This window comes from Panicum hallii, chromosome 7 (genome assembly GCF_002211085.1).
Source record: "Panicum hallii strain FIL2 chromosome 7, PHallii_v3.1, whole genome shotgun sequence".
In the NCBI taxonomy this organism is placed as follows: Eukaryota; Viridiplantae; Streptophyta; class Magnoliopsida; order Poales; family Poaceae; genus Panicum; species Panicum hallii.
In genome coordinates, this window is record NC_038048.1 from 46699648 (window position 1) to 46724904 (window position 25257).

A 25257-nucleotide genomic window follows, 5' to 3' on the forward strand; every position below is an offset into this window, starting at 1 on the left:
TGCCACGGCCGTGCACGTACCACATGCCCAGTTCACACGACATTGCAGTCCCAGTAAATTCAGACAGCAATGTAGCAACACCAGTAACAAAATTTTGCATTCAAAATCATACCAGCGTTGCACAACATAAGTAAAGCTACAATCTCTGCTCAGCTGCTCTGGCTTTGTACCTGAACCCCTCACTAATAAACTGACCGAGAGAAACTACTGTGAAAACTTATCTCTTCACTGAAGCACAACAGCTTCTCCGACACAGGAGAACAAAGGAGGGAAAGCTAAACATGAAAAATAGAAGACTCAAAGCGTTACATTTGAACTGTACTATCTGGGCAGCACCGCTTGATGCTCTGGTTCATCTTGGATTTCTTATGTCTGAAGTTCCTAGAAATAAAAAAAAAAGTTAATTTCATCAGGAATTCTGTTCAATCACATTCTTTGGCAACTGCTATGTAAAAGTTTGGCTTTACCTGTACAGGTGGACCGGTATACATGCCAGAGCGCATGTAAATATTCACTGGAGTGTTTATGGCCTCCAGCCATGCGTAAGTATCTGGGTTTCCAGCTACCTTTGCGAGTCCAGCTGCAGCTGTTGGAACACCAAATGACCATCAGAAACCGAACATGCTGTGGACAAGTCACTACTCCAGCTGAAGGCAATTACAAGATGCCCAGAACACGAATAAAGCATCTCCATGAATATGGTTATCCCGAATTGGGAATAAACAGACAAAACAAGAGACAACATATATATAAAGTACCTAAAACACCAGTTGAAATACTGATAACTATGTACTTTTGATATCAAAGTAGGATAAATCCTGGCCTGTCACCAATCTGACCAAAGGATCAAAATACACTACTTACAGTGGTGGGTATGTCATGCTTGGCATGAGGCCAGATCTCTCACCACTGGGAATCCTCCGTTGCATCAGAGGGCAATTACTGGTCCTGCAGATCTATCCTAGGCTATCATATGCAATGAGGGCCATTTCTGAAAATGGTAGACTACTGTATTTATTTCTATAGAAATTGAGAGCTGTTTTACCATGTTTCATGCACTACGTCATGTGGGGTTTGCACTACAGTCGGCGCAAGAAGGCCCAGGAGGAGAGTTTGGCACCGGCAATAGATAAGGAACAGTAGAGCTAAGTTAGCAATTTGGTTTTGAGTTAGTTTGAATTGATACGATTGGTTGTTTCGTCTGAGATTGCGGCTGGTCTAAGCAGTATATAAGCTGAGACGCAGCCTAGGTTTGGTGAGACATTAGATTGATTATTCTCTAGTTCCTCGCGTGACACCCCTGCCAGTGACACTGTACCCTAAATGACTTTATAAATGCACCAAAGTCATGATAGGCTGCTGGTGCTTGCTACCTCCATTCTCCGTTTTCAAGTGAACTATACTAGTTTTAGGCTTCTACCCAGCCATTGAACCATATGTATGACCTTACTTCTATATTAGATGCATGCGCAACAATAGCAAACACAGAGTAGTCTTGTACCTACACAATAGTACTGTGGGCATGAGTAAGACCAAATCAATCAACCAGAAATCCTATTCAATCATTTTATACAAATCAATTAGAGTGAACAGAACAAATATCTCATTGTCCTCATGAATCATGGTTCCCACCTACTCATAAAGCAGATACCGGTGGAAACTTGTTTCAAAAAGTACAAATATCTAAGATGATTGTAATGTTGCTTCTACCAAATGCATGTACTGAATGTTGCTGGGTCCAGTATTATTCCAGGTGCCCACAGAAACAGCAGCAGTCAGCACCAACCAAACCCTAGCGCAAGGCAATAATATTGCTTTATCAGTCAAGTTGGCTAAATTAGAGATAGAAAGCTCAGAGAATAGTCCCTTCGATATCTATTAGTTCAAAAAATTCAGGAAGCCTCTCCTTTCATTATCTGAAAATAAGGTAAGCCTCTCTTTTTACATACACACCAACCATAGGCACACACCACCATATCAATACGCCAGTCTGATGCCAAGACCCTGGTCCCCAATCTGTTGTCCACAATTCATAGTTTCATACACTCTACTGCTCCAGCCAGCAAAAACCATAGCAATGAACTTTTCATAAGAACAAACATACAATATGATGCTAGTGATGGATTTCACTTACAGAGGCTAGAAAATGGATAATCATGAAAATATGTGCAGATCCGACCAACATCTTCGCAATATGGTGGGGCGAGGACATCAAGAACAGCACAAGAAGATACTGAAGTAAAGCAGTGCAGGTTCCCACCACTTTGGGCATACAAAACGGAGGTTGGACATGGGGCAGTCCGAACATCATCCGTATGTAACTTGGCTAGTTTTGCTGTATATCAGGACCAAAACAATCGTTCAGACCAATTATATTTTTCTTATACAAGATCAAGCTCTAAAAAAAACCACAGAAGCTGAAGAAGAGGAAATAACCAATCTAAAATGATCTGTCAGTAACACTCGTACATGATACAGTTGGCTAAATGCATAAGACATGTTTTATCTCCTAAACAAGGACAGAGTTTTCACTGGAGTATTAATAACTCATAATGAATAAACAGGAAAAAAATTTCAGAGACAAAGATAATAACCTGGCTGGCTACTTGCTAGGACAGTAGGCTCTATCCAATCATATGATTTCACATGCATGGAACCATAAAGGATTTTGCTCAATACAGTCATTCCTGGATGATCATGAAGAGGAATGACAGATGAAGTTGGTAAGCAGAATATCCCAATCTGCAGAATATATAGGGAATAAAGTAGACGGGTTAATAACCAGTACAAGCTATAAGTAGCATTTGCATTGTAGTTCTGGTAAAAGAGAACTGCAGTCAAGCAAAACTAAAACATGCATGGAAAGCTTGCTTGGATACTTTGTCGAAGTTGAACTATGGAAACCATAGTGGTGAGTGGTGATCAATTATAGCAGCTATGCAGTTTAATGGTACCAAACCAGTAACCAACAAATATAACTTTTAAAGCGCAGAGGAACACCCAGATGGACTGTACTTTAACCAGAGAAAGGGAAAGAGAGGGGGGGGGGGGGGGGGTGTTGGAATTGCACAGTTAACCAGCAGACAGCAGGGCACCAGATCAAAGTATCAAACCTGAAGAGTTCATAAGAAATACTATGCCAATGTGGTTGTTAGGCTATATGAATCAAGTGGGTTATGCAACAAGTCAGACAATTTAAGTTTACGACTTCGCAGTAGTGGTTGCAGTTTTCACAACTCTGGTGGTAAAATAGTTCAATTGAGATTAACATGTGAACTCACAGAGAAAGCGTCACATTCGTAGATATGAAGGTAGGTGATAGGCTGCGCCCACCGGGTCACCCTTGCTGAACTCTTGAGGAAGTTGGACTCAAAAAATCCATGCCCCCTGTCGTCCTCAACATTATCATCTCTGAGCCCAACATCCGCAGGAGTGATTGTGTCTGAACATCACACACACCATCCCATCATAAGACAAAGCAGGTGACAATGCTAATCCACTCTTATCGTAGGAGCATAATGAAACAGATCAAAATCTGCGCAAGACTGGGCCTGGCCATTAGCGAATCGCCGCACGACCAACAGGCCACACAGCACGGGTAGGAAGGGGAACGGGTCGAAATTAGCAGCGGGGAGGACGGCTTTACCCATGAGCGAGGAGATGCTGCGGACGGCGTCGGCGGGCGGGGGAGAGGACGAGGCTCCGGCGGCGGCGGAAGGGGAGGGGAAGGTGCGCTTGCAGAGCTCGTAGAGGGCCTGCACCTTAGACGACGGCGGCCGCGGGGGCACGCCCCACGCCATCGGGACAGTTTCAGGGGAGGCCTCAGTCCTCTTCCTTCTGCGCGGATAGCGTCTGGATGTACGGGTAGCGGCGCGGCGAGCCCGGCGAGCCGGCGAGGGTAGAGAAGGGGTGATGTCAGGGGAAGCGATATTGGGTTGGGGTATATTCAGCAGCCGTGTTCACAAGGCAGGACCAGGATGAAAACCTCGTATAAAACTGGATATAAAATGCACTCGTTCGTTTAAACTTCACAATTTATTTTTTTCAAAACACAATAAATGTAAATAATTATGCGCCCGCACATCCACATTCGTTCATGATTTGATTCGTGGCACGTTGAAAAGAGATATCACGGTTTCTTCGATATATAATTTTACCTCTTCTTACCAATAGCTTGCGCTTGATTTATCCGCTACACGCACGATGAATTAAAATTTAACGTGGCAGAATCTGGTATAAATCAAATGGAATTTTAAAGTTGGTGGGAGTATAACACTGCACACGTACTTATCATTCAACAATTTGAAATATATATTTTCTAGAAAAACTTTAAATTTATAGCAAATATACGTAGTTTTGCTATGTATATATACCACTCTGTGCAGCTGTGTATCAGTCTCTTCGCTGGAGTAGTTATCTCCAACGGACCTGGTTGATGGTTCTGCTAGCCTGTGAAACGAAATGTCAGCCGGTGCTGCCTAATCCAGGCCCAGCCGCGGACACAACCGGCGCACCAGCTACCAGCCGTGGCCGTGGCCGAACGAACCAGCCACACCCGAAAGCCACCGAGTTCGCTCTCCAACCCCCTCGTGTTTGACCCTGAGCACTGCGCTGGCCGTCCTCCCCATTCCTGCTTCGCATTGCGCTCCACGCTCCTCCGCTCGGACCTCCGAGTGGGCGCCGACTCCGTCCAAAAAGAGGAGCGTCAGCTCAGGCGCCGCTGCCTGCCTCTTCAAAATCCCCTCCAGATTTCGAGATTTCCCCTCGAATCCGGCCCCCGATCTCGCGCCCGTGTCGCCCGCCATGGACGCCGCCGCGGCGCCCGCGCGCGCCGCGCGGCCCACGAGCCCGTCGCGGCCGCCCAAGGCGATCCGCAGCACCAAGCCGCGGGGGCTCGACGAGGACACCGCGGCGCCGCCCGCGTTCCCCAAGTGCAAGTCACCCTCCTCATCCGCCGCGGGCGGAGGCGCCGGCGCCGGCGCCGCGGCCTCGCTCCTCCACCACCACGCGGACGTCCCGATGGACGCCAGCGTCTGGGCGGGGCTCCCCGACGACCTCCTCCTCGAGGTGCTCGCCCGCGTGCCGCCCTTCCTCCTCTTCCGCCTCCGCCCCGTCTCCCGCCGCTGGGAGGCCATCCTCCACGACCCGGCCTTCCTCGCCGCGCACGCGGCGGTGCCCTCCCACGGGCCCTGCCTCCTCACCTTCTCCAGGGGCGGCGGCTCCCACTCCCCGCCGCACTGCAGCGTGCTCAGCGTCCCCCTGCACGCCCGCTACAAGCTCCCCTTCGGCTTCCTCCCGCCCTGGGACCTCTGGCTTGTCGGATCCTCGGGAGGGCTCGTCTGCTTCTCCGGCTTCGATGGCGCTACTTTCCGCACGGTCGTCTGCAACCCGCTCACGCAGGCCTGGCGGGTGCTCCCGGACATGCATTGCAACCAGCAGCGGCAGCTGGTGCTCACGGTCGACAAGAGCCGCCGGTCATTCAAGGTAATCGCCGCTAGTGATGTGTATGGGGACAAGATGCTCCCCACTGAGGTCTATGACTCCAAGGAAGATAAATGGTCGGTGCACCAGATGATGCCTGCAGTGAACCTGTGCTCATCAAAGATGGCATTCTGTGACTCTAGGTTGTACCTGGAGACGCTCTCGCCGCTGGGGCTGATGATGTATAGAGTGGATGCGGGGCGTTGGGAGCATATACCTGCCAAGTTCCCACGGTCCCTGCTGGATGGGTATCTGGTGGCTGGAGCTTGCACAAGGTTGTTCTTGGTTGGGCGAATTGGGCTATACAGCACAATTCAGAGTATGAGGATCTGGGAGCTGGATCATGGTAGAACAGTTTGGGTGGAGATAAGCAGAATGCCGCCCAGGTACTTTAGGGCTCTGCTCAGGTTGTCGGCTGAGAGGTTCGAGTGCTTTGGGCAGGACAACTTGATATGCTTCACATCATGGAATCAAGGCAAAGGTCTTCTGTATGATGTTGATAAGAAGGCTTGGTCGTGGATTGCTGGTTGTGCTAGCCAGCTGTGCAATAGCCAGGTCTGCTTTTATGAGCCAAGGTTTGACACATCAATATATTGAGTACGGTAATATGAACTGCATTGTAGATTGAGATCAAATGCTTCTGGGGCTCAAATCGAGCTTCCTGTGAGATGTCCAATTGAATCATGGACATCAGATGCCGAGATGCGTCAAGTGATGAGGTGAATAGTGCTTCTTATTTGAGACACTACCAGTAGTGGACTTGAGCAATCAATCTTTGCAAATCATGCCGCTGAAGAATTCTTTAATACAGCAGTTATGCCATCTGGCAGTTCTGGATTACATCATACAGAATGTCGCCATTTTGCCACAAATGGAGGTCCGCTTGTTCAATTCCTTTTTGTTAGCAATGAGTTTCTTGTAAATGATTCCGTACCTGAAATGAAAAAAAAAAGAGAGATGTAGTTCTTTGTTAGTACAATTTCAATGGATAGTGTGGACTTAATCTAGAGTTCAGTTGGATAATCTAGAGTTCAGTTGGATCTGAGATGATGTTTCTCCACTCAATTGGTTTGTGCATTGTTTCTTATGATATCCGTATGCTGCCAGTCGGATACCATCAAATTGTATCTGTTTTCATTGTTGTCCTCATTTCACCCCTGTTGTGAGATTGCATTTGTACCACAATTCTTCTGGCAGAACAGATTTCTTTAGCTCATAGTCTCTTACAACTATCGCTCACCAGTATCTACTTTCTTATAGTTTATGCCACCTTTTTGGTCACATGGCGAGGTTAGGTTTAGGAGTTCAATTATTTGAGATGCGTGCAATGACATGGTATTTCAATTGTGTATTGGTGATCTGTTTATAGATGTATCTTATTTTGTACGGATTACTGGTGAATTAGGTCATTCAGAAAGATGAATTAAACTAGAGATTCATTTGTTTAGGTTGGTCCGTTGGTGTTGGATGTGCCATAGATGGTGTGTAGTTGTCTGAATTATGCATAGGTTTCAGCAACGCATTCTTAGATTGTGTTCTTAATTAGCTACGCCTTTCATACAAAGAATATATGGAACTCAGTGACAAGCTTCACGTAACATCCTACCTGAGAACAATCAAAATGTAACAGGAGCAAGAAATCAGCAAATCAAATTAAATTCTAAGTGATGTCCTATGTATAGAAGCCGCAATTTCCTGGAGTATGATCACCTAACTCCCAGGCACACAGCACAATCCCTGTTTATGCAATAGTGACTGGATTTGCCTTTGTAAATTGCAGGTTCCTAACAAATACAGTGTGATACAGTTCCATAAAGTAGAAACGAACAAGTTATATCAGTGCTTAGTGGCCTTTTGAGCCCATGAGTGTGGGTAGCTCTGATGAGGTTGACATGGAAAAACTACGGTAAAGCATATAAAAATTGGAGGTTGAGAAATGAAATTATTTTGGAAAGAATTTGATCAATCCTATGTATTGTTGCTATGGTGTTTGCATATATTTGGTTGATGGGTGATATGCTGAACCAAGGCATCTGCGATACAACCTGATGCGAATGTTCTGGAGGTTGAATCTTGGATGTGATCTGTAGTCCTTGCAACATGAGACAAACCTTAGAGGTTATGTGTTCAGTTCCTGACTTCCTGTGTTATGGTACAGAGATAGAGATGAAAGTATATAGTAGTAAAGAAATATTGCAGGTTATGTATTCAGTTCCTGCGTTATGGTGCCAAGATAGAGCTGAAAAATACATTGTAGCAAATTACTTATTGCATATGATAGGTGAAGTTATGTAAGTGAATCAATGATTTATTTGCTAAAGTATGAAACCACAACCAGTTTACTTTTGAAGACACATAAGACTGGACACCGGTGCCATTATTCAGATCATGTTATTCTGTTATCTGGTATTTTAATTCTGCTCCTGGGAATTTAGTTCTGATTTTCCTTTTGCTGGGAAAAATTATAAACTGCTTGTTGGCAACACTATCTGCAGTGGATTTTTCTTTCTATTTCAAACAAGAGCTTTGATTTTATTAATGTAGTAGGGTTACATGTTTGAGTAAGCATGAACTGAATTGAAGATAGGTGGAGCATCCTCCAACCAAATAGAAATAGCATGCTGCAGTGGAGCTGGAGATTTTGAAACGCATGCAATGGCAAAGAACTGTAAGTTTCTCACAACAGTGAATATGATGATTATCTTACGGAGTTTGTAACTTATACTATGCATAAACAAACTGTGCTTAAGCTTGAGCCTTGAGGGTTGATTGATAATGCTAAAACCATAATGGTTGCAGAAATGGAGCAATTCGTTTTTTTTCCAATATCTACTTAAGTTAAATAATATTCTAGGTTAAAAGTCATTCATGTATCAACGCCATCTTCTTATTGGTGGATTATACTGAGTTGTCTCATGCCTTATTATGTGTACCTGTTGATGTTGTCCAAAACCTATGTTGTCTATGCTCTCATATCAGTCAAAACTACATATTGTTATATGTGAATCTATAATTATAAACTCCCTCCCTCCCACCCATTTGTATGATTCTTCTTCCCACTTGTGCACCTGATGACTTGACTAATGACTAATCTTCTTGTCACAGCAGCAGTAGTTGAAGTTATCTTTCTCACTGCAAGGAAGGTTGACATAATATAACTACATCTAATTTTTGTTTGTTTCTGGTTTGTGAAGCTGCAGCTGGAGGTGAGAAGAGCTCATGTTATTGGTATTTAACTGCTCCTAAACAATTTCAACCTGTAATATACGTGCCTTGAAGAATCTTGGGGACTTTTGTTTGAAAAAAAAAAGAATCTTGGAGACCAAGACCAAGCAAACAAGCGCACAACCAAGATATTCAACACCAGGTAAAGCAATATTTACATAAAAGGTGCAATATTTACACTGCTCACAGGTCACATCACAGACTACAAAGAATTTTCAGCAACAACTAAGAAATTGCACACTAAAGCTGGAGTATCTAACATCAACCCGGAATACACAGGCTGACAAGCATTTATTATTAAGCATTTCCCTTCTTAAACATAGTTAATAAACAGGCGTAGCAGTTCTTCACACACATCACTACATATCCTTGTGGTCCTATCTACCTCATGGACATAACAGTTGCAATCTAGATCTTTGCACAAGGTTAAAGGTGCCTTGTATCATGATATCTTCACCCTGTACTCACTCCATAGGCAAGCAGTGCAAGTAGCAGTACACATTTTTCCCTTCTTGATGTTCTATTGCCCTACTCAAAACTTGCATGAAGTGCCCAGCCGCTGCTTCATTCTCTGACCTGCTGCTGCCCTTGCGCGCTCGTGCAGTGCTTCTTTCAGCAGTTCCTGGAAGTTTTGAAGGAAGACATTCCACTCATCTGCACTCATATCTGACAGCTTCACAAAGCACATACTTGATGGAAGTTGTTCGTCTGCACTCCTGTTCATGGCACTTTTCGTAGCACTGCCATTCTGACCTATAGCTTTGCTAGGAATATTGGGTGTATTCCATCCAGTATAAAAGACTCGATCAGACTCATTTTGATCTTCATGGCCATCATTTCCCTCTTCAACACTTTCGACGAGCTTAGACAGAGGACTTCTGAAACTAGATACCTTGAAACCTGAGCCATTGAACCTTGGCGATCGAATTACATCATTGTATTCTCCTAACATATCCATTGAGAACTGGAAATCAGTATCATCCTCTTGTTCAGCTGTAGCAGAGAATGGCTCCCACTCTGCTACTCTCTTCCTGGCCTCCATACACACAACCTCTAGCTGGCTTGGTTCCTCCTCCATCCCTCTGAACTCCCTAGTCATCATCTCACCTATCTCTGCCAAGCAAAGTCCGAATGCTGCAGCCTCCTTGAGGAAGATCGTGCATAGGACCAGGACACGTAAGCAGGCCTCACGCATCATTGGAAGTTCTCTGCGCAGCATCATCACATCCTTCCCTGGATCAAGATTTCTGATGTACTCGAGCTCTTCCTCAGAAAATGGAATTGACGCCTGTGCCCAATGTATCCACTCGAAGTAAGGGTCCTCCAGGTTCTCTGGCAAGCACATACCATGATCAATTGGGAACAGCTCTGTCTGGCACCCAAAGCGACCTGTGCCACCATTAAGCTTCCTCACCAGCACATTACCCGCATGCCTGTCAGTGTTGAAAATTCGGATATCTAGTATGCCGATCCTATGAACAGCAGCAACAGGGAAGCTTGATGTGCCATGGTCACTGGCGTCAAAGTCATGGGCGATGAACTGCTGGAACGAAGCAATCTTGCTGTTGTTAACTTGCTGCTTCTGGTCATGAGCTGGTGCCGGACTTCCACCATTTACTGGACAATTTATGTTGAAAATGGAGTGTGTTATCTTCACCAGAGCAGTCGCAGGTACATTGGCAAAATTCTCATGGTCCAACAGGTATGCTGCAACCTCCCTGAATCCTGTCTCGCCTACTCGCACAGATTTCTTCAGCCCTGGCTGACCAAGCGCCCTACCGACAAAGCCCTTGGGATTGTTCGGTGCAAAAGGCTCCTCATCTGTCGGCTTAACAATGGCAACCCTGTCGCCAGAGACATTCCTGAAGTAGTACGAGCCACCAAGGCCACTGCTAATGGGGACTGGATCCACACCGTTCCTGATGGCAGTCACCACGTCGTCGACGAGGCGCTTCACCCGGTCAATGCTGCTGGAGCACCCGAGCATCTCAACCAGGCCACTGCAATCCTTTTGCTCGAAGTCCTTGGAGACAGGGCAGAGGCACGGGGTGGAGCAGCTCCGGTTGATGCTGTTCCGGGTGAGTAGCAGCGGTGAGTCCGGCCGTATGAAGGATAGGTCGTTCTCCAGGACGCGGTCGCCGAAGGTGAGGGAGGTCTCGCCGGTGGGCATGTTGAGCGCGAGCTGCAGCCGGCGCTTGACGGTATGCGCGTTGTCCCCGCGGTCCAGGTCCATGCCGAGCACGCAGCCGGTCTCCGTCTGCACGAACACCCGGCGCCTCCCCACCGGCGCCGGCGTCGGGGAGCGCGACAGCTGCTTCGCCTCGTCCCGCCGGGACGCGCCGAAGAGGCGCCTCAGGAGCAGCGCCGGCACCTGGCTCTTGATGGCGCTGTCCAGGTTGGGAGACATGGCTTCCTCCTCTTCTTGGTGCGCGCGCCGTGCGGGGTGGACGACGCCGTCAGGGAGAGGGGAAGGCGCGCTCTTGTTGCTATCATCGGATCACGCCTGCACAACCAACCACCAAAAAAACCCCAATCTTTCCACTGAATCCCTCGACCAAACACCGAAAAATCACAGCTTCCCTACGAACTCACCGTGAATCCGACCGCCCGGACCATGGAAAAGCAAGAATTCAAACTGATGCAAGGAGAGACGACAATTTGAATCTCGGCGCTCACCATGCGGGGGTAAGGTGTCCGTGGAGAAGGGGGCGTGGGGGACAGCCGCTGGGGTCGGCCGTGTCGCGGAGATCGACGGCCGGGGCGCGGGGACGGCGCGGCGGCAGGCTGACGGCGGAGCAGAGCCCGGTTCCTCATTCCATCTGCGCCTCGCTCCCCCGGAGTCCTGACCTCTCTCTCTACTGCAACTCCGCACCCGCTGCCCGGCGAATACCGCTGGGTTTCGGTTGGTTTTCTATCTCATCATCCGAAGAAACACCAAAACAGATATTTCTATAAAGCCCCCTTCATCTTACACTATTCGAATGTAGTAGGTGCACCCTGGGGCGGCCGGAGTTCAGAACCAGCCAATCGGAGGATCGCTGGGTGTCCCCCTAAAACGAGAAACGTGCGAGGGGCTCTCCTCAAAAGGTAAATCTGGACGAGCATCATGACGGTGGGGGCCGTGCTCGCACGCTCTGCGGGCACACCGGATTGGCAGGCCGTGCCCGCAACGTGCGCCGCCCGTCTGATCGCCAGACGGACGACCCCGATGATCCGAGGGCTTCCCGAGGGCTGGACGGGAGGGGAAACCGGGGCCGCGTTTTCCACCGCGCGGAAAGGTCTGGAAGGGGCGTATCCGCCGTCGGATGGTGGATAGGGGGGAGCGGCTGGGCCGTCGGAGTCGCGGGAGGACGCGGCCCTCTGGTCGACGGCGATCTGGATAAGAGCGATTGGGCCGCCGTGACTGGATGACGTGGGGGCCGCCAGCCATGTGGGCCCCTTTTCGCGCGGCCCGGCCATATTGCTAGGCGGCTTTTGCTGCTAATTACGGGATGTTCTTCTTTTTCCCGTCAGCTGGTCTGAGAGGAAGAGAAGAGAGCTCGTGCAACTTCTCCTCGTGCCCATGCAGCGTACGACGTGCATGGTCCATTGTTGACGTTTCCGGCAATTGCAACGTATGACGTGCTTGTTCTAATGTTGCAATGTAGTAGTAGTTTTTCTTTCTTCAGGTGCGAACGTGTGGTGGTCATGTTTTTCTTTTTTTTTAAAAAAAGAGATCAATCTAGTGCTCATGCTGTGCGTTCATGCCACAAAAGTTAGATGCGTCAATGTGTGGGGAACTTGTAAGCCTCGAGTGATCGAGTGTTCTCAATTTCGACCTAACTTTTTATAGAAAAAGGCAGTATAACCAGACAAGGTTTGTCGCAAAGATTACATTATGCAACATGTGTCTGTGAGTTTCGCTATTGGCTTTTTCAACATATCTACTATCTAGAGCTCCTTGCGGTGCACCATAATGTTCGAGTCTTAAAAAAACATTTTCAGTACTTGTAATGCGGTCTTGAGAGCAAAGTTTCAACGACCAAGCATTAATTATGCATGTGCTTCATGATATAGCTAACGACACCAGGTCATGCTCGCTGCCTTCACTCTAGCCAGGAAGCTAGAAAACGTTCCATCCCCCCCCCCCCCCCCCCCAAAAAAGAAACTCTCTATTAGGGAAAACCTTGCTTCAGTACTCTCCCCTACCGTATAGCGAATTTCTGTAAATCGTTCCAAATTGGGATTGAAAATCGTAACAATTTGAATCCAAATGTCCCTATAATTAATCGAGTAAATTCTTCAGCTACACTATAGCGACGAGCCAATCTGACGATCACAGATCAGGATCCACGGTCCTGACAGCAGCTGCTGTAGCTTCTGAAAAAAGAGGAGGAAAAGCGAGGGAAAACTAGCGGCGCGGAGAGAGGCCGCGGTGGAGTAAGAGCAGCCAGTAACCAACCCCTTTTCAATCAGAGGCTACCGCTGCGCCCCCGAAGCCTCCTCGCTCGCCACCCGCTCACCGGAGACAGAGAGAGGTCGATGGCGAGCTCGCTGGCCCGCCTGGGGGCGGCGCTGCCCCGCGCGCGCCCGCGTGCCGCGGCGCGTGTCATGCCACCGGGGCGGTGGGACGCCGCGGCGCTCGGCGCCTCCCGCCGCGCCGCGCTGAATGGTAAGAGCAAGCTACAAATCTCTTAACCCTGGTAATGTTATTAGGCATTAGCGATGAGGGGAGACTGGGGGGTCGTGCACTCGTGCTTACGCATGAATCGTGCTCTAGGGGGGGGGGGGGATTGGTGGGCCGTGCACGAGTGTTTCTTATATATCATGTTGTGATCAAGTCTCGGATACTTCGATCAGAATTAGCAGTAGGTTGTTGGTGTTTTTTTTTTTTGGCGAGGAGAGCTGCTAGGTTGTGACACTGTGTTGCTTGATCTCGCGCTCTGACACATTTTATCTGATCGTTGGGAGATCATGCGTGCAAGTGATTCTGATAAGAACTCTAATTAGTAGCATTTTGAGGATTGAGGAAGCCCATGAAACTATTCCATTTCTGTTGCCCCATACCAAAATACTACTGTTAGGTCTATGCTTTTGTACAGTTGATCAGGTTATTAAACATGAATTGAACCTCAGTTGGCAGATGCCAAGTTCACTCCGATGTGAAAGTAGCCCCTACATCGGACCTGAAGGACGAAGACAACTCATCCAAAAATTGGAGGATCAAGATGCTCTACGACGGTGATTGCCCGCTCTGTATGCGTGAGGTATGACGCGCAAGTCGCAACAAGTGGTTCCTGGGAATTTATTTAAGTTATGCCACAGCACAATCAATGGTGTCTAAAATATTTCTGAATGTAGTGATATGTTCATCCTGTTTTCTTTAGTTGTTTCAGTACCTATACCAGTGAGATGGTCTTGGGTGCCAAATCAATTGTTGGGAGTAGGCAGCTATGAGCTCACTGATACTTGAGAGAACAAATTAACCAACACCTGCTGTAGATATGTTCCTGTGTGAACTCATGTGGCATTTGTGTTCTAAAAAATGCTTTCTCCTGTCAGTTTGTATACCTGGGTAGAAATTTTATAATAAGCTCCTCACATGATGTTTAATTTCTACTCTCAGAAATTTCACCAGATAAATGCTTACCTTTATATCTAAGAATTTCAGCTGAGATACCTGAACCTCATGTCTTCAGGGACCCTCAGTAAAGGCCATGGAACTCTGCACCAGGAACCTTAACATTTTAGGACCCTCAGTATTTTGACTTATTTGGATAGATTTTCTTCACTTACGATGTTAGTTATGGGCCAAAACGATAGACTCCCATTGTGTTGATACAGGTTGCAGGCTTGCAGCAACTAAATTTGCTTGTACTTACTCAGTTACTCTCATGTTTGTACAGGTAAACATGCTGAGAGAAAGAAACAAATCCTATGGAGCAATAAAATTCGTTGACATAAGCTCGAAAGATTACTCTCCAGATGACAATCAGGGACTTGATTATGAAACTGTGCGTATTACTCCAATTTACAATTTCTCTTTTTTTTTGTTTTTTTTTGGGGGGGGGGGGTCCTCAGTTTTTGCTTTCTCATGAATGAAATTGATCATCTCATGTTTGGTTTCCTAAATGTATGGTACAAAACTACATTGCTTGGCACACACATTGATAATCTCTAGCAATTTTTGGCACGCACTGAAGATTGCAAAAATTGTCAACGTCCATGGAAAAACATTGGATTTTGTCCTTTCCTGTCCTTGCATAAGTGCATGCTTCTGAAGTTTTTCTGGCTGCCATTTTGTACCAGGAAATGTTGTTCTGATACTTTAACTACTTATGTTTCTACATTCCTGATGGTGCTTAGCATGTTAATTTTCGTGCTTCTATGCTCTCTCAAAAAGTGGAAATCAATATTAAAGCACGTTGAGAATCGGATATATCACACAATATTGCTTGGTTCCCGTAATTCAGTTTTTCAGAGAGCATAGGAGTGCAATTCTTTAACGTTTAGTGGAAACCAGATTCAATGTTAGCATTATGTTTTGTGGCTAACTAGAAAAATACAGCAGCTGAAGTATCATGTGCTTTTCTTTATCTTTTCTCAATCAAATTATATTATGCTTTTCAGGCCATGGGGAGAATACATGCCATTCTTTCAGATGGAACTATCGTCACAGATGTTGAGGTAGGACATTAATATTATGTCTTGAAGTTTTGTGGGATTGTCCTTTTCCAGAAGCAGCTTGCTGCCTGATAACTAGGATTGTAAAATGGAGATATTCTGCAGGTAATGAAAGGCATGAGTTGGACATGAAATTAATAAATGCGTAGATGTTTCACTACCACAGAACTTTAATACATCTGTTCCTCCTGTGGTTACTTAAACTCTCTGTGTTCTCTGTGTTGGTACGTAAATGCAAGCTTTTGTCCTTGTGTTGATGAGTTTGTACCATGTTAAAAGACCAAAATTTTTATCTTTTAGTGTTAAGAAAACTCAGGTACTAAAAATTTCTTGATCAAGTCCAATGCACTCTTACATGCAGAGATTATAGTCATTATTATTAGACTGTTACAATAATTGTGCTAACTGTAGCGAATCATGTGCTAAATAATTTTCCATTGAAGTTAATATGACCTTATCTTCAAGAATCAGTTTGACCCAATCTAGAAAAAATATTTCCAAATTATAGTGCCAACCCAACTAAGTATAAGTGTAATGCTAAACAAAATAAAAGGTTGTTCTTAGGGGCCTATGCAGAATTTAGCTATATTTTGTCTGAGCATCAGCACTGCTTTATGCTAATATTCGTTGTGTTGTAATTGCAGGCATTTAGAAGACTGTACGAGGAAGTAGGACTTGGATGGGTTTATGCTGTTACTAAGTATGAACCTGTAAGTTCACACTTACAGAGAGCAAAACATAGGATCATCTTGTTTCCTTCATTTCAGAGGGTTACCGTTGAGCTGCTTGCTTTTTATATTCCAGTAGCTGTCTTGTAGAACACTTTTTCCCCGAATGACATACATAAGTTTATCTTTGCACGACATTTGTACTTCTTTTATTCATCTTCTTCTGATACTCTGCAGGTAGCTACCATGGCAAATGCAGTATATGGTGTGTGGGCAAAATACCGTATGCCAATTACAGGTATTACTAGTAAGAATTTTACACATGGTTAACTTATGGGGGTGTTTGGATCCAAGTGCTAATGCCTAAAAGTGCTAAAGTTTAGCATTAGCTCATCCAAATAGGAGTGCTAATGGGGTAGGCTAAACTTTAGCCAAGACTCAAAAACTTCAGAGAGGGCATGAGTGCTAATAGGTGCTAAAGTTTAGCACTCAACTTTAGCCCATCCAAACAGGACAGTTCTTCCAGTTGTGGTAGTCTGATCAAAGACATGTTAATAAAACTTCACTGCAAATGAAGTGTACTGAACATTTTGCATTTTCTTGAACAAATCTGGTCATTTTTTTGTCCTACTATGGCAGGTCGACCTCCGCTAGAAGAGATTATGGCATCCCGAAAAGCTGCAGTAAGTTGGCCCTCTAGTCATGAGCTCGTTTCCTCTGCCAATCATGCTGGCTGTGTGAATGCACATATCAGCGGCTTCAGTTTGCTGACTTCTTTGTTCCTCCGCAGGGCGAATGTAAAGATGACAAAGTATGCAAGATGTGAGCCTGAAAATGTTGGTCTACCCTGCTGCATTGCTGACCTCTAGCTATGCTTAGATAGGCACATACACACATAGTCTGAACGCTAAATATAATCGCAGTGGTATGAAAAGAATCGAGAATAGCTTATACAACAGTTTGTTGAAGTAAATAATGATGCAACTGTACACTGTACCCGTTCGATGGTAAAGACATTGTAAATGCCATTTTATGGCGAAAAGTTCCATGGACTGTTCTCGTTTTTATCTTAAGCTCTGGTGACTGGTGAGGGACCGCACCGTGCCTCCTGATCATGGGAGTCGTCTACGATGCCTTTTGGACATTGTGCTCGTGGGTTTACCATGCAACAAGATTGCAGCGTCTTATAAATCACTGACAGCATAACAAGCGATTAGCCAATGTTTCACTCGGCCTGAATTGGCATCTTTCCAAAAGTAAGACATTTGATTATGTTGCATAATTGCATCTACACTGACTTTGGTAATGTATGGCACGGAGTAGAAAAAACTGTAGGACGACTATTTCCTAATTTTAAGGGGGGAAAGGAATATCATCAAAATTCCGTATACTATAATGCCTGAAAGCACAAGATACAGGTCTCGGCCTTTACTTTGTAAGTGACTTTTTGACACAATCCACAATACCTTCACAATCATTTTCGGGTATTACACACTCCGTATCAGCTTCTAAGCAGTTCTGTGTTGAGTGAGGAGAGCGAAGATTTCCATGCGTTTGACAGGCCTTCATTGTCTTGCAGTGTTCTGCCTCATCATCTCGTATATTAACAAATACATCATACAAGTTATCTGCAATGGAATATGGGAAATAATGAGCACTTACATAGTCTTATGGCAGCGAAATATATGGGTCAACCCAATATCATGTTAATTCTGTACAAATAATTCAAACCAGACGTCCCTAATCCAACGAGGAATCAAAACAGAGATTTTATGGACCCTAAATTATGTGTCTCACTAACAGGTGGTAACCAAGACTTTTACAATGAATTTGTGACCCCACTAGATGGAGCAGTGAAACTAATTTCACCATGTACAGCTAACATGGAACTCTTCCAACCTTCTGAAATGTAAAAAAAAAATACAAGGAAAAGACAGCTGGAGAGGGGGACAAATTGAGAATGACAAATTTACCTATTTTAGGCCTTCTAGAACATGGGACTCTTGCTGTCTGAAACTCATCTGAGAGGATGAAATGGTATAAGCAATTAGCACAGATATCAATAAATGATGCATGCATTAAGAAAGACAAGCCCATGAAAGGGCTTACCAAATAAATAAAGGTCCTCGTTCAGGTAGTAGTTTAGAGCTGCCTCTGGAGCTGGTAGTCTTTTCAACTCCTCTGTTGAAAGGAAACATATAGTTTACATCATCGAATTGGGACTGCAGGCAAAATGATTTAGCAGCTTTTCTAATTACAAGGTGGATCTGACATAGGTCTTTCAAAAAAAAAGAGAAGAGGCTATTAAGACGTAAATTGGTTGAATAAGAGGAATTAATGGGTAGAAATGATTTTAGGGTAACTAGGTTGAAGGGTGATGGCTCAAAATCGAAACGATTTGGCCCTCACTGCCTCAGATGAACAAAAATACTATACCATGTGTCCATGTTCCACAACCAGATCATATAAAAAGCTCACTTTCCTCTTAATGAAAAACATGCTCCGGCACGGTCATGAAAAAAAATATAAAAAGCTCACTAAAACAGTATTACCTTCATGGAGCTTAAGAAACTTGTCATAAGTTGAATACGCATGCCTCTCCACACATTCAGAAAAATGATCTGTATTTTGATTCATGGGTACAGGAGTTATCATCTGAAATGAATATGGTAATAGGAAACAGGCTTTTATTTCATAATTGGTAGGTAAGAGTTCTTACATGCCATTCTTGGGCTCAGCATGTACATCCCAACAGTCATGAAGTAGTAAAAAAATGCCATGAACCGAGCAAGGAAACGATCAATCCATAAAGCGTTGCCACCCAATTCCTAATACGAGCCAAGGGCTGAATGATAATTAGGATGAACTCATTTATAGAAAGAACCTGATAATTAATATGGAAAACAGAATACGCAAACAAACAGAATAAAAGGAAGGCACAGTAGAACTTTCACACAACACCAAAAGGAAGCTGTTACTCGCATGAAATTTACTAGTGGAAAGGAAAGTTGGAGACATACTTCCATGATTAAGAGGTGATGGAACTCATTCCAGCTTTCAGCAAAGTGAACCTTTATATAATCAGCTCTCCTCCACCAGCCAAAGGTTTCATACATGTGAAGCACCGATATAAAGGCTGTTCACAATCAAGCAGACTTAAAACAAGCACTGCAATGATGCAGTAAAAATCAACGCCGCGAAACTTATAGGGACCTTCAGGCCATTGCAAGCATACAAAACGGAGCCCTCACCAAAATACGGCACCCTAGCAATCGTCTCCAGCACAAAAAATCTGGCGTAGTTCCGGTCACGGTAAACACCATCAAGTACCATGATCACCGACTCCTGCAGAACGAAGAGCATGTAAAACCATCTGAGATTTATGGATATACAACATCGGAACCAGGATCGCAGGATTTTGAGAGAGAAAAAATGAGCTGAATTATGCTGGAAATCTTGTGCTATTTGTATTACCGTGAGGAAAATGTTGACCGACTGCTCGAGCTTGACCACCCAGCTCTCGTCCGAGGGAACCATCGGGTCGTCCGCTCCTCCGTCCAGCGGCGCGGCCTCCCTCGCGGGGAAGGACTCCTCGACGGGCGCCTCCGTCTGCTGCTTCTCCCGCTGCGTCTTTATCACCTCCGCGCGAAACCTCCTCCTGCACAAGCCCGGGGGGCCGCAGCACATGAACACTAGCACGAGGAAGGAGGATCGAATCAGATCGCGACAGGGTCGGCGCGGTTACCACGTGGCGACGGGGCCGAGGCGCGGGGCTGCGCCGGCGCGGCGGGCGCGGAGCGGGAGGAAGCCGGGAGCGGGCCGCGGCGGCGAGCGGGCGGGGCCGGGCTTGGCGGACAGCGCCGCCGGGAGGGGCGAGGCGGAGGCTACCGCCATGCTGGCGCGCGCCCGCGAGTCCGTGTGGGTTTTGAGAGGTTTGGGGGAGTGGAAATGGGATGTGAGCCGTGCGGCGCGGGAGGGCGGGACGGCACGCCACGGCAGCGAGCGGCGCGGAAGTGCACGAAGCGGAAGGGGAGGGAGGGAGACGGGGAGAGGCCGGGCTGGGTGGGTATATTCGCGGTGCCGGCCGCTGTTTCCCGTGCTTTGTCGCGACTTTTCCCAGCGCGACGCGCACGGCGGATGGAACCGGGCTGTTTGCTGGCTGGGCGGCAGGCGGCTCCCGAGCTCTCCGGCTTCGGAGGAGGCGCGATGCGGTGGCTGCGGGGGACGGGGAAGAACTGCAGGATTGATGGGGCGGTGCCGACTGCCTGGTCGTCACTGGTTCGCTAGTGGCGAGTTCGTGCCATGGCGCGATGCGCTCCGTTCCTTTTTTCTGCTACTACTAGTGCGGCCCGTGTTTCTCGCTGTAAGATTGGCCTTCCAGCGCGGAAATTATTGTGGGCGGAAATTACTTGTGCTACTACCCACACGGCAGCAGTGTTATTGTGGGCGGTGCAGATCAGATTCAGTGGAGTCAATCTCAAAAAAAAAAAGATCCAGTGGAGTCAAATGGTCGAGGGCACAAATGCCAGCGCGAAGCACGGGAGGCACGAGCGGCATGACCATCCCCGGATAGCACAGTCCGGAACGTTCTGGTGCACAGGCAGCACCGCGCCACCGCAGCACAGATCTAAAATAAAAAGATAAGGCCATATGATACACGATCCGTAAAGTCAGAAACATCTGGTTCCACAAGGCTGTCTCAATTCTCAAAATAGCATGCCAGAAAGGAAGTATAACTAGTACGAGCAAACGGAACACCACTAGCCGCAGTAGACAGGTTCCCTGTCTATCATCAATCAATTACTTTTCTCGGCGTCACAACTGCATCCGCTAAATGCGTGCATTATGACCTTAATGCCTACAAAAATGAACCACCATTGGGCTGGCTACCTCATAGGGTCTGTTCTAAAGCATATGGACTACGGATTAGCAACTTCACATCATAGTCCATCTATGTATATATAAATCATGCACTGCCCGCTGCTGGCTGAGCAGTATTGCTAAGACTCGCAGATACCCCGCTGCTTGGGGGGGCATCAGTGCCTTGAGCCAACGATCGATGAGCGTCCTCGCTCTTGTTCCTGGACGCTCTTCTGAGCCTGTTTCTGAGTCTATTGAATGGCCGCCAGTGCCATCTATTGTGCGACTTCATGTGACCCATCAGCTGTTGTTGCTCTCTTCGGAAGGCCCGTCGAGCATACCAAGCTCCACCACGCCACCCTAGCGTATACCTGACATTTTCAGCAATAACATATTTAGGCCAATGCAAAGCTGCAAAAAGACAGACAGTGTGGGCTTGATTTGTTACTCCCATAACATTGTCATCAGGTTGGAACTATGAAAGATTCCCCCAGGACCATTACATGAATAAAGTTGAACAACTTAAATTGCAAGATGCTATGGTAGAAATTTAAGCTGGGAACAGGTTCCGTAATCCATATCAAGTGCGTATATGTGCAGCACTAATTCATCAGACCCGTGAGTTTCAAGTTTAGACTATGACTATATACATGACAACATCACAGCAAAAATAAGACCTTTAAGTACAACCTGGTGAGACCCAGTGGTGCCATAGTTGAAAATAATTGTTCAGTGTGTACAGTACAGTGTAGTTGAAAATAATTGGCAATGTGTACACTGTATGACATATTTATAACACCTGGTCTTGCTCTGAAGTTCAAAACTCAAAAGCAACCAAAAGCTAGCATACTCCTTTACCATATACATCAATGAATCAAGTACCAATTTTGATACCTTATGATCAGTGGGGACTCCACCCATGTATCAAGTACAGGACATATGGATAAAAGTTGATTGAGCCTTAAAGCATTTATAACCTTATGTAGAAAGTGACATGCCAGGTCGTAGAATAAATTACACAAACTCAAAGGAAAAGAGGCAAAGTTAAATATCAACAGCAAGAACATACCCAACCACCATTGTGGTCATCGCTGTGGCTACACAGGCTGGCGTGCTAATATTGCTGGAAGTGACAATCTTTTTTATCTCTTCATGTTCATCTTTGTGATTAATCTTCAACTGGTAACAGATAGAGAAATGGTAGAATATAAATATAATTGAACTACAATACTCAAAATTTCTGGAAGTCAATAGGCAAAAATAAAGTACAAGTGAGGCAAGGTAGCGCAAGATAAAGACCTAAAGCACCATTTTTTTCCCTTTTCCTGGGGTCAGGAGTGTATGGTTAATGTAATCACCAGCAACATCAGAATGCACTATAAAGTGAAAATTATCAACAAAACGAAATATATAGAGATGTAGTGAAGAGCAATACAGCATGTTATCCTTATTATTAACAGCATAGAAAGGTATGTTGCGCTGGATTACTAGGTGTGCCTTAAGGTGGTATTGTAATCTGTGGTGGACTGGTGGTTTCCCTTCTGAGACGTTGTTTTACTCTTCCTTTTTAATATGGGAAATTTTCCTGTAAGACACTAGTAAATTGTGCTGTGTTAAAAAGTTTCTTGTAAAAGAATTGTCCTACACTCCTACAGAAAAGGAAAAAAATTAACAGTACACTACAGCCATATCACGCAATATAGTGTCTCAAGACAAATTTTCCTTTTTAATATAATAGTTCTCCAGCATGTTCGTTACATAAAAGTGTTGCGGTGGAATAAGAAAACAGCACCAAAGTACATGTGTTCAATCTCCTATGTTCTGATATTTACACCTACTGCTTTCAGCTTCCCAAAATTTAGGCAAAGAGAGGTGAGTATCATAATCAAAGTTGTTTCTTCTGAGTGGGTGCGTTTGTGTTGAGTTTCTGTTACTCTTCCTTTTGAAAGTGTGTTTCTGGACTGGTGCTCTCTCTTTAATACAAAGATACACAGCTCTCCTACATGCTCAAAAGAAAAAAGGATTTCAGCTAAATAGCTTACAGAAGATTCAATTGACTCAAGCCTCCTGTCAATCCTTGCTTGCTGCACATGTCGGAGTGAATAACCTGTAGTGAGAAAATTCACATTATAAATCAGAATATTATGAATCCATTTGATAAAGATATAAAAGAAGCATAGGAAGCCATGTGATACATTACAAATGATTCAGCAAAAATGGGCATTAGTTGCATTATCCTTTGTTAAATCCTTAATCCAGTACATGAAAGAGAAACTCTTAGTTAAATATACACAAGTGACGCAACTTCAAATTTATCAATATATGTTTGAATTGATCAACACTGAGTAACCAGAGGGTGGAAAGCAGATCTAATCACAGTTTAGAACAAATTTATCAATGTATGTTTGAATCGATCAACATCGAGTAACCAGAGGGTGGAAAGCAGACATAATCACAGTTTAGAACCTCCTCATGTTCATTAATTTTGGGTCAGGTCGGATGCTAGTGGGGCCTCCTATTTCCAAGATTTATTCAATAAAAAGATAAATATCATACATACCTAATTCTGATTTTGATCAACAATTATCATACAATTAAACTGGGGAATTGGCAAAGAATCTAACAGCAAAGGCTGATTGTATTTTCCCAAGCCTAACCTATATAGTCCTAGGAAAAATGGGAGACAAATTGATTCAAAGTTTCCCAACTCAACCTCGCTGAAGAATGCCAGAAACAATTGCTTGATAACAGTTCTGAGATAGAAGTACCCTGATCCCTCCCAAAGCTGTGGCCGCATATAAGCTGCACGATTTCAGCACTCCCTCTTATAACTACAGGTAAAGTGACTGCAGCCTGATGAATCAAGCTGAACCACGAGCCACTAGATTTTCACGCATAACCCACCGAACAAATGACCAATACTGGAAAACCTAAAGCAACCGCTGAACTGCCAGAGTATGAAGCTGCAGGAAGGAAGGAAGGAGCGTACCGGCCCACGCCGTGAGAATGGACGCGACGGAGGTGCCGACGGTGAAGACGATGCGGTGGCTCTCGAACACTTCCTGCGGCCATCGGACGAGCAAGCGCGTCAGCGCATCGACCGAAATCACGATAGATGCGGGGCCATTAGGGAGGGGGCTAGGTCGTCAGTCGTCACCTTGGTGGAGAAGAAGGTGTCGCGGACGGCGGCCCAGGAGTTGGACGCCCGCCTCCGGATGTTGGGGAGCGTGAGCAGCGCGCGCCCCGCGCCGCCCAGCCGCCGCACCACCATCGCCCCCGATCTCGGCGCTTCTCGCCTATTCGGGGGTTGTTTCCGGTTTCTGCTCTGCCTGTGTGGTTGGGGTTTCGCGTGTTTTCGGGCGGATGCGGGAGGCGAGCGGCCGAGTCGGCTTAATTGCTTGGCTCCTCTTCTTCCTCCTCTCCTCCACTCGGTGGAGGGAGCGCGACCAACTTGCGCGGTACGAAACGAACGGCCCGCCGGTGATGGTCGAAAAGTCGTATCGGAACCGTATACCGTATTAGCTTATTAGAAAGAAGAAAACGAAGAAGGGTTCGTATTTGAATTCTGAATCGCGCTGTATTCGTACTCGCTCCGACATGCTTCGGTCGTTAGAAATCATAAGTCGTTTTGGTTTTTTCAATTCATAATTTTTGGTTGAGCCAATAGCCATAGGCACTATATCTAATCTAGAAAATTTAAAATGATCTATAATTTGAAGCGGATACAGTGATGCGAGAGTGCTGCCAAAGTTTTGTGATTCATCAAATGCATCATTCATGTCTCCATGGCTATTTGCCTATTTGGTTCATTTTCATGCAGATGTGAATGATCTTGCTCGTTGGTTACAGGAGAGGAGACTACAAACTTGAAAGCGGATCGGCTGTAGTTATGCAGAAGCATCGGAGGAAGACGAAGAACCAAATAATGGCATCATCGTCTAGTGTAATTGAGATGCAAATGCACCAGTACTATACCCAACCACTTGCTGATCGACTGAAACTGGCTCTTATAAGAAACGGCACATCGTGTGACACAGCCTGCTTGCTAGTCGATACTTATCCAAACGATCGGTGTGGCTGGTTCTCTTATCACACAATACACAGCTTCTTCTTCCTCTAGTTGACACCAACGACACGAACCGCGATGATGCGATGGAGAGTCAGGAGTGCTGGGAAGAGGAGGCGTCGGGAACTGCTTCTGTTTGGTTGTTATGGAAGGCGGCGGTCGTGCGTTGGGCCTCTTTGGTTTCCCGAATGAGGCATCCTAACTCGCATCGTCACGCCCTGGGTGAGCTGAACAACCAAGCTCCCCGGAAACGCGGATGAACACCGCCATGCCGGTTGCCTGCCAGTTTTCCAT

At 45.8% G+C, this 25257-nt stretch overlaps 6 protein-coding genes across 8 annotated transcripts; 2 read left to right on the plus strand and 4 right to left on the minus strand.

Annotated features, from left to right (window-relative positions):
* Window positions 1-72: 72 nt before the first annotated feature.
* LOC112900130 (plant cysteine oxidase 3) lies at window positions 73-3970 on the minus strand. Of its 2 annotated transcripts, none has more exons than XM_025968885.1 (6): window positions 3647-3970; window positions 3282-3442; window positions 2595-2742; window positions 2135-2335; window positions 468-586; window positions 73-372 (listed from the first exon to the last, which is right to left on the minus strand). In XM_025968885.1, the coding sequence occupies exons 1-6, from the start codon at window positions 3798-3800 to the stop codon at window positions 367-369; spliced, it is 789 nt and encodes a 262-aa protein (XP_025824670.1). In that variant the 5' UTR covers window positions 3801-3970; the 3' UTR covers window positions 73-366. The 2 variants fall into 2 exon arrangements, with proteins under 2 accessions (XP_025824670.1, XP_025824669.1); XM_025968884.1 differs by having other exon boundaries at window positions 73-381; window positions 3647-3968.
* Window positions 3971-4504: 534 nt separating this feature from the next.
* Window positions 4505-6526, plus strand: LOC112900128 (F-box/kelch-repeat protein At5g15710). Its single transcript, XM_025968883.1, has one exon. It carries the CDS (start codon window positions 4804-4806, stop codon window positions 6076-6078), a length of 1275 nt encoding a protein of 424 aa, XP_025824668.1. The 5' UTR covers window positions 4505-4803; the 3' UTR covers window positions 6079-6526.
* Window positions 6527-8835: 2309 nt separating this feature from the next.
* On the minus strand, window positions 8836-11606 carry LOC112899388 (phosphatidylinositol 4-kinase gamma 5-like). Of its 2 annotated transcripts, none has more exons than XM_025967838.1 (2): window positions 11383-11606; window positions 8836-11209 (listed from the first exon to the last, which is right to left on the minus strand). In XM_025967838.1, exon 2 carries the CDS (start codon window positions 11111-11113, stop codon window positions 9239-9241), a length of 1875 nt encoding a protein of 624 aa, XP_025823623.1. In that variant the 5' UTR covers window positions 11114-11209; window positions 11383-11606; the 3' UTR covers window positions 8836-9238. The 2 variants fall into 2 exon arrangements, with proteins under 2 accessions (XP_025823623.1, XP_025823624.1); XM_025967839.1 differs by having other exon boundaries at window positions 11299-11606.
* Window positions 11607-13105: 1499 nt separating this feature from the next.
* LOC112900227 (uncharacterized protein At5g50100, chloroplastic) lies at window positions 13106-17110 on the plus strand. Its single transcript, XM_025969012.1, has 8 exons — window positions 13106-13357; window positions 13822-13952; window positions 14592-14699; window positions 15316-15372; window positions 16014-16079; window positions 16275-16335; window positions 16677-16720; window positions 16828-17110. Exons 1-8 carry the CDS (start codon window positions 13228-13230, stop codon window positions 16861-16863), a joined length of 633 nt encoding a protein of 210 aa, XP_025824797.1. The 5' UTR covers window positions 13106-13227; the 3' UTR covers window positions 16864-17110.
* Window positions 17111-17250: 140 nt separating this feature from the next.
* On the minus strand, window positions 17251-20359 carry LOC112900226 (ubiquinol oxidase 4, chloroplastic/chromoplastic). The gene is made up of 9 exons (XM_025969011.1): window positions 19783-20359; window positions 19512-19695; window positions 19289-19382; window positions 19058-19173; window positions 18757-18865; window positions 18590-18658; window positions 18147-18218; window positions 18011-18058; window positions 17251-17665 (listed from the first exon to the last, which is right to left on the minus strand). Exons 1-9 carry the CDS (start codon window positions 19929-19931, stop codon window positions 17466-17468), a joined length of 1041 nt encoding a protein of 346 aa, XP_025824796.1. The 5' UTR covers window positions 19932-20359; the 3' UTR covers window positions 17251-17465.
* Window positions 20360-20704: 345 nt separating this feature from the next.
* On the minus strand, window positions 20705-24377 carry LOC112901684. Its single transcript, XM_025970643.1, has 5 exons — window positions 24055-24377; window positions 23887-23959; window positions 22940-23004; window positions 21967-22076; window positions 20705-21268 (listed from the first exon to the last, which is right to left on the minus strand). Exons 1-5 carry the CDS (start codon window positions 24166-24168, stop codon window positions 21004-21006), a joined length of 627 nt encoding a protein of 208 aa, XP_025826428.1. The 5' UTR covers window positions 24169-24377; the 3' UTR covers window positions 20705-21003.
* Window positions 24378-25257: the final 880 nt, after the last annotated feature.

What these genes read in the sequence shown, in the direction of transcription:
- LOC112900130 (XM_025968884.1), bottom strand. Translation starts at nt 3,800, where the DNA reads ATGGCGTGGGGCGTGCCCCCGCGGCCGCCGTCGTCTAAGGTGCAGGCC. An exon ending in ACGAATGTGACGCTTTCTCT is followed by an intron (nt 2,743 to 3,281) that starts GTGAGTTCACAT and finishes TATATTCTGCAG; the next exon opens with ATTGGGATATTCTGCTTACC. An exon ending in TTATCCATTTTCTAGCCTCT is followed by an intron (nt 587 to 2,134) that starts GTAAGTGAAATC and finishes GTGTTCCAACAG; the next exon opens with CTGCAGCTGGACTCGCAAAG.
- LOC112900128 (XM_025968883.1), top strand. Translation starts at nt 4,804, where the DNA reads ATGGACGCCGCCGCGGCGCCCGCGCGCGCCGCGCGGCCCACGAGCCCG.
- LOC112899388 (XM_025967838.1), bottom strand. Translation starts at nt 11,113, where the DNA reads ATGTCTCCCAACCTGGACAGCGCCATCAAGAGCCAGGTGCCGGCGCTG.
- LOC112900227 (XM_025969012.1), top strand. Translation starts at nt 13,228, where the DNA reads ATGGCGAGCTCGCTGGCCCGCCTGGGGGCGGCGCTGCCCCGCGCGCGC. An exon ending in CCGCCGCGCCGCGCTGAATG is followed by an intron (nt 13,358 to 13,821) that starts GTAAGAGCAAGC and finishes ATTGAACCTCAG; the next exon opens with TTGGCAGATGCCAAGTTCAC. An exon ending in GCCCGCTCTGTATGCGTGAG is followed by an intron (nt 13,953 to 14,591) that starts GTATGACGCGCA and finishes ATGTTTGTACAG; the next exon opens with GTAAACATGCTGAGAGAAAG.
- LOC112900226 (XM_025969011.1), bottom strand. Translation starts at nt 19,931, where the DNA reads ATGGCGGTAGCCTCCGCCTCGCCCCTCCCGGCGGCGCTGTCCGCCAAG. An exon ending in GTTTCTTAAGCTCCATGAAG is followed by an intron (nt 18,219 to 18,589) that starts GTAATACTGTTT and finishes TCCTTTCAACAG; the next exon opens with AGGAGTTGAAAAGACTACCA. An exon ending in TTCTAGAAGGCCTAAAATAG is followed by an intron (nt 17,666 to 18,010) that starts GTAAATTTGTCA and finishes ATTCCATTGCAG; the next exon opens with ATAACTTGTATGATGTATTT.
- LOC112901684 (XM_025970643.1), bottom strand. Translation starts at nt 24,168, where the DNA reads ATGGTGGTGCGGCGGCTGGGCGGCGCGGGGCGCGCGCTGCTCACGCTC. An exon ending in ACACCTTCTTCTCCACCAAG is followed by an intron (nt 23,960 to 24,054) that starts GTGACGACTGAC and finishes CGATGGCCGCAG; the next exon opens with GAAGTGTTCGAGAGCCACCG. An exon ending in ATGACCACAATGGTGGTTGG is followed by an intron (nt 21,269 to 21,966) that starts GTATGTTCTTGC and finishes TGAAAATGTCAG; the next exon opens with GTATACGCTAGGGTGGCGTG.